The sequence below is a fragment of the Eurytemora carolleeae genome, unplaced genomic scaffold (genome assembly GCF_000591075.1).
Source record: "Eurytemora carolleeae unplaced genomic scaffold, Eaff_2.0 scaffold1395, whole genome shotgun sequence".
NCBI lineage: Eukaryota > Metazoa > Arthropoda > Copepoda > Calanoida > Temoridae > Eurytemora > Eurytemora carolleeae.
The window spans coordinates 70,679-82,868 of record NW_019397282.1 but is presented as its reverse complement, the minus strand read 5'-3'; the positions used below and the strand labels follow the sequence as shown (position 1 = coordinate 82,868).

Genomic DNA, 12,190 nt, shown 5'->3' with positions numbered 1-12,190 from the left:
TCCGCCTCTTGGTGCTGGGTCAACCCATGTATTCCAAAACCAGTTCTAACTATTATGTGATATCCCGCCATATACTTAAACTTCTACCACCCCCCCCCTCCCTAACCAAAAAAAACGGGATTATACAATGTTTTGGACAAAAATTTTAAACTTTTTATTTTTCGTATTTTATAAGACTTGAAAAAATGAAATGTAATTTTAAAAAATTAAAAAGTTTTTTTGTTACATTAAAATTTTTGATGAATTTTTATAAAATTTTGTTTAACAATAAAAAATAATTTTAAGCTGCATTTAGTAAAAATAAGTCGCAATCAAAACAGCTTAAACTACATCAGGCTAATTTTTACTAAAAACGCGCCTAAACAAGATCCGCCTCTAACAGCTTATATGATATGGAGGGAGGAGAGGGGGAGAATACAGGGAAGGGGAGGTCTCTAATAAATTTAACATCTGGTTGAGATTATAGCTTCACGACATAGATAGAAAGATAAGACAATAGACAGGAAGATAGTAACACATTCTTTACCTCTCTTTCGTAGGACACTCCCCCCATAAACTCAAACTTCAAACTGTGGGAAAAAAAAATATCTCAAATAGGCATATTTTTAGTCTCATTCTAGCTTGTTTTCTGAATGACCCCATGCTGGGGATCATATCCGCTCTCTGAAATTTGCTACATTAAACAAAAGAGCGCCTACGTTAGTCACAAGGACTGTCCTAGTCTCTTTTTTAGTCTCAGATGGTCCACTCTGGTGATTCCATGATTTTATTGCAAACATTGGCTGCTGATAACTCTTATTTCCACTCCTGGTTGTAGACGTATTTCCTATCCAGGTTCGGGTTTAGTAGTCTCCAAACACTTCAAGTTTTCTAGAAACTTTCAACCACTTCTAATCCCCAACCTTCTCATCCAGGTTGTTCTCCACATAGGTCAGTATTTGTTCTTTATAGAACCTGATCACTTGTTCAACAGGAACATATGGCAATGCATACATTTTGTACAGAATCTCTTGGAACTTGGCATTCTGACAAAAGAAACTTTCAAGACCCTTGTCTTTGACCTGATTCCATTTTGCAGTGATAACAGATTGTTTAAAGTCTGTGATATTTGTTGTAAGGTTGGTTGCTCCTTGTTAGGAAGTAGGGCTCACCCACACGGTAAACCCTGACGCTTTCTTATTTCTGACACAGGGTGCTATGGAAACGCCTTAACACAGAAACGTCTCAATGCGGAAATGCCTCAAAACCAGTTTTGAGGAATTTCCATTTTATTTTGGGAAATTCCTCAAAACTGGAAAATGTTGAGGGATTTCGGAATATTTTTGAAACGTTTCCTAATATATAAAGTTGAGGTGTTTCCTCTTTTTTTTGAGGTGTTTCCGCTTTTTTTTGAGGCGTTGAAAATTTTTTTCAAAATACGGAAACGCCTCAAAAAAACGGAAACGCCTCAAAAAAACGGTAATGCCTCAAAAAAACGAGGAAATGCCTCAACAAAATAAAGTTTAAAAAGTTTATTCAAAAAACGGAAACGCCTCAAAAAAAAGAGGAAACGCCTCAACAAAATAAAGTTCTAAAAGTTTTTTTAAAACCGGAAATGCCTCAAAATAACGGAAACACCTCAAAAAAAAGAGGAAATGCCTCAACAAAATAAAGTTCTGAAAGTTTTTTAAAAAAACGGAAACGCCTTAAAAAAAAGGGAAATGCCTCAAAAAAAAGAGGAAACACCTCAACAAAATAAAGATTTAAAAGATTTTTGAAAAAACGGAAACACCTCAAAACAAGCGGAAACGCCTCAAAAAAAAGAGGAAACACCTCAACTAAATCAAGTTTTTAAAAATACTGAAACACCTCAAAAATTTTAGGAAATGCCTCAAAATAAAGAGGAAACCCCTCAAAAACTGGGTTTTGAGGGATTTCCGTTTTTCTTGCAGAAATTGCAGCAACAGTTTTTGAGGGGTTTCCGCTTTTTTTTAGGCATTTCCGTGTTGAGGCGTTTCCATAGCACCTGACACAGCCATGATCATAAATCCTACACATATATAGCAATTGATTATTTGATTATATTGTGTATAATTATATTTAGACTTGATGTTTATTTCACCTGTGAAAATGGTTTGGGTGCTGAGTTGAAAGTCCCATCCATTAACCACATTGAATGAGTTTTAAAAAGCTGTGATCCCCCTTCACTTAGAAATAACAAACAAGAATCTGTTTCTTCTTCATTTGTCCATGATTACAGAACGAGAAACTCTGCACCATCAGCAGTTTTTGACAACTGATCTGGTATCTGTTCTTCCATGATATCAAGATGAGATTCTGGAATCTTTGGACTGAGATTATTCTTCTGTTTCTTTCTGCAGAGGCCCATTTTTACATCACCAATAAAAGACCTGGACTTGAGGAGTCAAGGATGTAGGTGCTAATTTGCTGCAATACTGCGTGTGTGGTAGCTGCTGGAACACTAACCAGGTAGTCAAGGACACCAAGCTCATGTTTTTTAGCCTTCTTGTTCAAGAGCTGATTACCATGATCATGCAGGGGAATTGATTGTCTTACAAGTTGAAGTTTTTGTAATTTTGCAGATATTCATTAAAAATATCTCCATTCTTTGAGTTTACAATTATACAAAAAATTACTATAGATGTTACCTATACAAAATGTTACCCATACCAAACGTTATCTATACAAATAGGTAACCTATGCAAAATGTTACCTGGACAAAGTGTGCTAGACAAAATGTTACTCTACAACAATGTACTATAGAAAAGGTCACTGATCCCAGCCTGGTGTGCCTCTGCAAGAAATGTAAAACATTTCTTTTCTTCAAATTATAAAATCAATCACAAAAATATCAGTATTTATTTTTAACTTTTATCACAATTTATCAAAAAAAGTATTACAGGTGACTGTGGGTCAATTTGGACTAGGTGTCCAAATCCATGTAAAAACCTAATTAATATTTAGCTTATTTCATAAAATTGTTTTTGATGACAAATCTCTGTTTTATCTTGTCAATTCCTCAGTCTCATCTCCGACATCTAGAAGGAAAAAGTTAATGCTTTTGATATGCATGAAAATATATAAGAATATAAATCTAAGAAAGAATGGGAGGAGAAAAGATAAAGAAATATAAGTATATGTACATGAAATATGCACAATAGCAGATAGATAGAAAGATTTAGATAATTTTAAAGAAAAACTGCATAATTTCTGGTAAAGATATAACTTCTCCTTTCTTTAACAAAACTTTAAGAGAAGTTCAGCATCAGTGTGCTGCAGTAAATCCATGCTTGTGGGTCATTTGCAAACAGGAAAGCATATGAATGCAGCATGTCTATTACGCCTTGTTTGATTGTTATGTCATGCAGAAAAATCAGTTGCAGACCCTGACAATGTACTTGCCTTTATACTCTTCAAGAAACGCTTCAAACTTGCCTCCTGGCCATTCATGAATTGGCTCAGCATCTTCGGGTGCATACATGTTACATCTCTCTCTCCAACATTTAATTTCTCCAGGACATTCTTCATGTGCTTTGCAGGAAACTATACAAATAAAACTTTGTCATGCCAGAAGGATCTAATTAAGGTCAGTTGAGAGATGATAATTTTGTTGCATACTATGTCAAGAATTGTCAATCCCACACTGTGAGACTGTATATTTGTATTGTGTAGCTAGAGGAATTATAAAAAAATACTGTTTAGAATTGAATTGTTTACTTGTTGATAGGAAACAATCCAAAACTTATCAAAAAAATATTTAAATATAATAAATTTTCTATTTTTTGTATCATTAATAGATGGTTGCCCTTTTTATTATATTTTAATTCTCTGTTTAAAGATACTAAAAAATGCAATACCACTGTCACCCAATTCTAAGGTTTATTGTTGGTCTGTAAACATACTTTATATTTCTTACCTACTTCTCAAAAGCAACTTTACAAACCATATTTGATCTATAATGTAGAAGACAATGCCACCCCCTTGGGATAAGTTAAAAAATGAATAAAAGATTTCATGAATTGGAGAAAGGCCACTGAACTGCTAGGGTTTCCAAAGAAATTTTAACTAAACAAAATTTGCAAAATTTCCAAAAAGTGAGGAACGACATTTTGTGAATTTTGATGTATTTTCATCATATATTGATAAAATTTTGTACAATAAAATTAGTTTTCTTTCCATTTTGAATCATAATGTGCGCTACTCACCAACATAATACTTTATTGACGACCTAAAACACTCTTTAAACAATGACAATCATAAGATGAAAGTTGTTTTTTGCCCTACATATAGTTTGTGAGTATATATTCACTGATTTATGAACAACAAAAATTAAATTTATGCAGATGCAGGGAACATTCAATTATTAAGAAAAGATGCAGAAATTTCTGACTGTCTCTTACATCTCATCTTTTAAGGATAACCATGCAATAAAGTATGACTGGTTTCATGTTCATAAATATTGTCGAATACCAGGTGTTCAGCTGAACATAACAACTTAAAGTTGAGTATCACATTTGATGAGAAACCAAGGTAAAATATTCTTCTAGCAGTTTCATACTTAAACTTGGTTTATATTACTCTGTAACAACTGCTATGAGTAAGGGATATTATATAATTGGCAAATTTACTTGTACTTTGACTTCAATCTAGGAGTTTTTACACCAACTTATTTTGTAACTCTTCTACAAATATATGTTTTTTAACAAAAATATCTCCCAAAAACGAAATTTTGCAAAAACACTGGATTTTCAACAAAAGTTCTGAATTTTTACAAAAAAACTAGGATTTTTAAAGAAAGTGCAGTAAAATTTGTGTTGGTCGAATGAAATTTTTGCAAAAGAGATTGAACAAATATTTGGAAACACTATGAACTATCCACTGCTGCTTGGTTTAAAGATTATCTGAAGTGCTGAAAGTATCAAATCCTGAATCACTGATTCAAAGTTCAAGTAAAGGATACATAATTTAACCTCTTCTACATAGTTCCTGCAATTCAATATGATTGTCCCAAGAAAATTTTGTAAGGTTGAAATACATATCTAACATAAAAGTATCTTACTATCTTCACAGTGGTCCACTTCACAATGCATATCTTCAGGACATTTTAATTCCCCAGTACGCTCAGCACAAGGAACCTCTAGTTTAAAACAAACTTAAAACTTAAACTGATATCCAGGGATATATATTTAAAAAATGACAACAGTAAATGTTTTAAAAAATTTGGAAGGAAAAATGAAAATTGAACCAACTGTTTTTCCCCATTTCTGAAAATAAAAATTCATTTACTTTTTCTAAAAATCATTTATTCGGAAAAAATAGTTTTTTTAGGAGGGAGGGAGGTAATGATTTTAAGTAAAACTTATACCCCTGCAGATATCATCTCAACAGTCTTCTCTGATAGTCTTCAAAATACAAAGTTTGTCTTTTACAACAAATGTATTCTTTAAGTCAATTTCAGGATCTAAGCCATGCATAAAGTTTCCATATACATATGTATAAAAAAAGACATTTGTATAAATATGTGTTGCATATGGCTGGGACAACAGCTGGACCCCTTGAGCCGAAATTTTTTATAAACACTCATGGGTGTCCAGGGGGTGTCATAGGCTAAAAAATTCTAAACATATTTTTTCTTCATTTTTTTCCAGAAGCAACGCCAGGTCCTTCAGCTAGTATACACTTAAAGGCATACTTATCTGCAACATTGTTACAGCAGGGCAGGGTATGATCGTATTATTTATAATTTTTCACTTATTTACCTTTGACTTCCCATGGTGAACCTAGTGTTAAAAGAATCAAATGATTTTCAGCAGAATGAAATGTAATTCTGATACAGGGTGTTGAAAAAAAACCAAACACTTTACACTTGTAACCGGCTCCTGCTGTCAGAGTATTAAATGTTGTCAACAATAGTTCAATCAAAGTTTAGTTTAAACCTAAAAAGGTCCAGTTTTATAATGATTGGTCTATAATTGAGAGTAATTTACAAAGAAGGTTGCCAAGGAATGAATGTTAAAGCCTCTGTCAATTAAAGTGAGAAAACGTGTTGTGAGAAAAAGAAATCAAGAGACAAAGAGCACTAAGGAAATTAAGGACCAAATCCAATAATTGTTTAGCCATGTAGTCCTAACATCCTAGAGACATTGTGATACTGATTTCACTATGATGAGGTAATTTCAAGGCTTTGTTTTTTTCCAACACCTTTAATTTTTATTATCAGTCCCACTAATACATAAAAACACATAATTTGTCAAAAAATATTAAAATTAAGTAAAAAGATTTTAAAGTTTCAATGTATGGAATAAATTTATTCTGGAAGGAATCTTGAACTTTCATTCAATATTTATTCAATAAAAAGTTAACTAATCAAACAAAAAATCACACTGGCATTATGAATGTAGAAATCTTTTAGACAGACTAAATTAAAGGCAACTGAACATTATTTCTAAGGCAAGGATTTAAATAGTACTGCTAGGAATCATATAATTCATAAGTGGCACTGGTTTCATTAAAATAAGTTTCACTGATATTTACTTTATCCAACCAAAAAAGGGATATAATTTAGATAATTATTTATGAAAGATTACCAGCTATCATAACGCAATAATGTATCTTGCAATGATAAAATTCCGGACATGTGAAATTGCCTACACGTTCTGAACAAGGAACTAAATATTTTACCAAGTTACTTATACGTTAGTCCTAAAAGGTGTCTAAATAAACATAAAAATTGAGTTACAAAATTTTTTTTGATTTATGCTGCTTTTTCTGGAGAAAATAATGTTTACTAAAATTTTAGTTTAAAAAAAACAACATTGTAATTCAAAGAAGAGCCTATTCATTCAACGACCCATTTTGATAGTTTTTTTTCAATCATTAAAAACATTTGTTCTCAAAATTATTGTTCATTTTTTATCTATTTCATTCATATTCTCACTGAATGATCATTCAGTAAAATTGTTCATTCAATAAAATCATTCTATTTTGCATTCAACTTATTTACATATTTCACAGAACACCCTGCAAACTGGTTTAGTTAAATACTTTCTGTTATCACCAGAACCCCCTTTTTATATTTAAAGTTAATTTTTGAATTACCAGTGAGACTTTTTTGCAGTATTTTGAAAAGATTCTTTTTAAAATATCTAGGGAAAATATGGAACCCCATTAGGTAGCAGTCAACAATTTAATTTGTTTTTCATTTTAATTTTTTTTTTTTTTCATTTTTCATCCTTTTGTGTTTTATTATGTTGAATAGTCCAGTTTACTGGTTAAAATTCTATAAAAATTTACCGAAACAAATTTGGTCTGAGAATTATCTAACAGAAAGTATTGTATTGTTATGCTTATTATAGCAGTATGCTTTAATCTTTCTTGTATTCATCAATAAATAGCTTTTAATAAAAATCATTTAATTCTGTTTCTGTTTATATAAAATATTAGTATGGAATGGAATTTTACTAGTATTTGGTTTACCTTTGCTCTCCCAGGGTTCAGGATCTACAAAAAAATCTTTTTAAAAACTAAACATTTATAATTTCTATAGCAGGATGGAGGAAGAATCAGAGAATAAGAATAAAGGGAAGGGAAATGGTACTGGTCTGGCATGAGAAAGCCAGTCGCATTGCTTTGCAGGCAAGTTCAATTTTACACACACACTCTTTTGGTTCAGACACACAACATGACTACAGTCAAGGATATTGCAGAACAATGTCATCAATTATGATTAAGCTTGAATAATGAGTAGTTTATTTCAATCTTTAATTAAATTACATTCTTTACATGAAAATTTGGCTTAAAGTGTTGACTTAAATGTATAAATAATATATTACATGTATATTTAACTTATTTTCAATTAAACAATTAACAAGAAACAAATGTGCTCTCCTAAACAAATACCTAGATTCTTATGTACTTTTTATCCTACAGTACACACCTTTGGTATGGTATTACTTACACACACTCTTTTGGTACACACTCATACATGACGTTTCCGCCCCCAGTATGAGAAATGTGAATTGCATCAAATTAATAAAAGTGTCTTACTATATTCACAAAAGTCCTCTTTACAAGTTGTATCTTCCGGACATTTGAACTCGCCAATTCTCTCAGCACAAGGAATTTCTAATTTGAAATAAAATTAACCATATAAAAGTAAAAACACATTATTTCTTGAATTTACTTTTATAGATTATACTCAATAAAAATTACTCTCCAGCCTCAAATAATATGACCCTGAAACCAACTTCTTCAAAATGAATAAAAAAAATTAATGCATGTTTTCCTGACTTCTAGTCATGTTCATATGTGAGTGAAGGAAATTATTTCAGGTAAATTTTGTGAGTAATTTTGATTGAAAAATTTTATTATTCAATAAAGGTATTATATAATTATAATCTTTTGTGGGTTGATTTAACATTGGTTTTTAAGGAAAAGACATACTTATCTGCAACAAAAACATAATGTAATTCCTTTACCTCTGATTTCCCATGGTTTCTCTATAATTATTAAAAAATTAGCTTAAATTTAAAAAAACTTTTCTTCAATAAAAATTTGGTAAAAATTATTCACCATATTCTTCGATTATGCATTTATGTTTCTTGCAAACTGTATATTCAGGACATAAGGTGTCGCCAACTCGTTTTTCACAAGTAACTTAAAAGTTTTAGGGAATTGTATATTACATATTTTATACATTTTATACATTGTTTATGATTAACCCCCAAAAATATATAGATATTTACTAGGATGCATACTTCTTAGAAAAAAAAACAATTAAAACCATTAAAGTCTGGCTTTTGAACTTGACTTAAATTCATCTGTTTTCCTGGTGTTGTTTGGGAATCATAAGAAGGCTGTGTTTTATCTTTACGTTTCATGGCAGAGTTCACTGATATTATTAAGGTTCTGCTATTTTAAAAGGGTTGAAAAATCTGTTATGGATCAAGGTATTTTAGAATTCCAGGTTGTCATCCTTGAAGGTAACGCTATTTCTAAATTTTAAACCATAGTTTTACTTAGCTGCTCAAATAGATAAATTTTTCATCATAATCATATTCCTTATTGATTTCATTTTACCTTTATCTTCCCAGGGTTCAGGTGCTAAAAATAAAGAATTTTTATTGTAGAAAATATGTTTTTTAGAATATTAGCATGTTTAAATTTTAAAGTCTTATTGTGGAAGACAATGCCTGGTCGCGTTAAACAAGTTCCACAAGATTCAACAGAATGAGATAGAACGGATACGGGGCATAGTACTGAAAAACATCTACACATGTGATCTTGAGATAAACTCTTAGTCTGAACCCTCTAGCAATAAGTTATAAGAAATATATATACTGGAAGTACTTTATGCGTTTTTATTAGAGTCTGACCCACGTCCTCTATATTATGATACTTTTTCAACAATAAAAAAGAACTGCGTAAATTTTCTTAAATTTTACCAAAATGTTATTTATTAAACTGCAATAACCCTTGACTTTTTGTTAACAAAAGAATATTTTAAACATACATTATTTTTTTAAACTTACATATACTTAAACAAAAAAACTTTTATTAATTTTTAAGCCTTGCTTAACCTAACTTAAAATAATCCTATTTTTTGAAAGTGGAAGAAGGGCCAAAATTTAACTTGAAGTAGGTTTTTAAACCATCAAGGTTCTTTAAATAAATTGAACTGGACAATAGTTATAAGGTAAGTGGTAAAATAATAGGCCTGTTGATTTGACAAATTCTTAACAAAAGTAATAAAACAGAACTGCATCCAAGGTGCCTAGACTATTGAAATTTACAAATATTTTAATACAATAAGCATCCTTGGTATGTATTTTAAATAAATCTGGGTTTTTATTTAAAATTCAAAACTACCTCTAACATAATTAGTATAGTCATCTCCAGATTGTCCATGTCCTTAAAAACTAACTTAAAGGGTCTGTTAGACAGTCTAGCCGACCTGTTTAAAGCAATTTTTACACAAGCAGATGTAGAGAATTAAGTCTAATTTGTATAATAAATTTGCTATAGCTGTTTAAAAAGGCTGAATCAAATAGGCTGAAATTTTTGAAGGAACTCATGGGTATAATATAGGCTCAACAAATTTTAATTTTTTAAATTACACCAGCTAAGCCTTGCACTTCAGTTAGTTTAATTATTAAACCCTAAAAATATGTAATACCACCTTCATTTCCTGTTATGTCATCTGTTTCCACAAGATATGTTTTTGACTCAACTAAAACAATTCAAACATTCTAGCTTAAAACTCATGAGTTCAGTTACTTTGTTCAATTTGGTATTTAAATATATCCTCATTTTGAAATTTGTTGGTAGATTATAATATTACAAATAATTAATAAATTAGTAAATGTCTGAATGCCTAGGGACACTATAATTGTAATGAAACAAAGAGACCGCAATACTTGATTCTTCATGATTGACTGCAATAATTATCCGTCAAACTTAATTAGATTATTTAATTGATTTACTTGATTTTGTCATTAAAACTAAATTTCAATGTAAAAGGTTCTAAAAACAGGATTCAAAGATTTTTAAAAATATATTGGAAATTTACTTAAATCCTGGTATTATTTCTTATTTGAAGTTAATTAACTTTAGTGTCCACTAGTCCCTGGTAACTGGAGAACAAAATCACATAATGTTGATCACCAGCTTTTTATTTCTTTTGAAACAAAAACATCAAGTTATATCATAAACTAAGAAATGTGGTCAAATTGTGGAACACAATAATTACAAAATATCTAAATATATGCTTTGTCTGTTTAATTGTTTTTGTTTGTTTGTAAACAATAAACATCAATACTGCTAAACCTATCAGCCAAAATTGCCTTAAAAATTTTGATTTTACAAAATACTGTATTAGCAAGCACTGGTTTACTTTATCATTTCACAGTTGCCTGACTGCCTCCTTATCTCTCGACAACTTGATGTCTAAAGAACTATTTGGAAAGGCCATAAAGTGTTAAAACAAGAAACAAGAAGCAAGAAGAAAAAGGAAAATTGAACCCAAAAAAAGTGGAAGGGAAATCTTTTGACAGTAGAGATGGAGGCTTGGAATACATCCCCCCCCTCCCTGGAAAGGGCGGTGAATGGAGCATGCCCCCCCTTCCCGCCCCCAAGAAAACATCATGGAAATAGTGTAGAGAAGCGCCTGACACAAGATACATGTGTGAACAGAATAACAATTGCAAAAACCCTTTTTATTCCACCTTGCCCCTCTACCCTCCTCCTGACTTTAAGACTGCTTGATCAACTGTGTGCAAGATCAGACATTCCCCAGTTGTGTAACAAGAAAACTAAAACTGATAACTGAAGAGTCAGCTAGCTTGAAAATACAGCAAACAATTACAATGCAAGGGGAGAGGGTGGTGACCTTGCTTGTACCCTCAAGAATTCAGTATGGCTTAAGAATACGAGGTTTGGAAAAATCATTCTTTCTTGTAAATTTACGAATTTACAGGATATCCAAAAAAATTATTTCTTTTTATTTTCAAAATTAGGCGAAGTATATTTAAAGAATGGACAATAAAGAAAAAATTAATAACAAGAATTATTAAAATCTCAAAATATTTCCATCTGATATCATACAAATATTTGAAAACATTGTAAAAATTAATTAAGATTAAGATTAAGATAAATAATTAAAGTTAAAACTTTATCATTTCAAAACCTATTTATTCAATTATTTCTAAGAATTAAGAAGAAAAACAAAAATGATTAAATAATAACCTTTCAAATAATCATTTATAATACAATTATATGATCTATAGATGTCCAGTCTCAAAAACAATGCTGGGAGAAATTTTGTCATAAGGAAGAAAATGAAGTTCCCCTATTACCTCAATTACCAAATGCAGTTTTTTTATATACCCCATAAGTAAAATTTTGAATTGGACCCATTAGAATATCTAAACACAATATTATCTAAAAGCTCTTCATTTTAAATAAGCTGAAAAAGATACTATTCTTTGGCATATTTTATTGGAAATGAACAAATTGAAATGGCAAAAATTTTTTAGGTAATTTTTAACTTGTTATTAAGTTGCAACAGAGTGATGTAATGGATACTTATGTTTTTTTTTATGTCCAAAAATTTATAAATAAGTATAAGATTCTATCCTGAAAACTCCGTGCTGCCCAGGGTAAAGTCGACCCACTCAAATTAGAATCTCAAAAC

The 12,190-nt window shown here is 30.7% G+C and overlaps 1 protein-coding gene across 4 annotated transcripts; it reads right to left on the bottom strand.

Annotated features, from left to right (window-relative positions):
- Positions 1–2,840: 2,840 nt before the first annotated feature.
- Positions 2,841–10,660, bottom strand: LOC111713247 (uncharacterized). Of its 4 annotated transcripts, XM_023488077.1 has the most exons (14): positions 10,568–10,655; positions 10,373–10,433; positions 10,178–10,228; positions 9,868–9,909; positions 9,079–9,102; positions 8,572–8,655; positions 8,478–8,498; positions 8,047–8,124; positions 7,477–7,500; positions 6,588–6,668; positions 5,760–5,780; positions 5,060–5,137; positions 3,403–3,543; positions 2,841–3,038 (listed from the first exon to the last, which is right to left on the bottom strand). In XM_023488077.1, exons 2-14 carry the CDS (start codon positions 10,425–10,427, stop codon positions 3,004–3,006), a joined length of 735 nt encoding a protein of 244 aa, XP_023343845.1. In that variant the 5' UTR covers positions 10,428–10,433; positions 10,568–10,655; the 3' UTR covers positions 2,841–3,003. The 4 variants fall into 4 exon arrangements, with proteins under 4 accessions (XP_023343845.1, XP_023343847.1, XP_023343846.1 ...); XM_023488079.1 differs by lacking the exon at positions 5,060–5,137 and having other exon boundaries at positions 10,568–10,660; XM_023488078.1 differs by lacking the exon at positions 5,760–5,780 and having other exon boundaries at positions 10,568–10,657.
- Between the last annotated feature and the right edge of the window lie 1,530 nt (positions 10,661–12,190).

Coding starts and splice junctions, on each gene's coding strand:
- LOC111713247 (XM_023488077.1), bottom strand. CDS start 10,427: ATGAAGAATCAAGTATTGCGGTCTCTTTGTTTCATTACAATTATAGTG. Junction 8,499..8,571: donor ATGCATAATCGAAGAATATG/GTGAATAATTTT, acceptor TAATAATTATAG/AGAAACCATGGGAAATCAGA. Junction 6,669..7,476: donor TGAACCCTGGGAGAGCAAAG/GTAAACCAAATA, acceptor TAAAATATTTAG/TTCCTTGTTCAGAACGTGTA.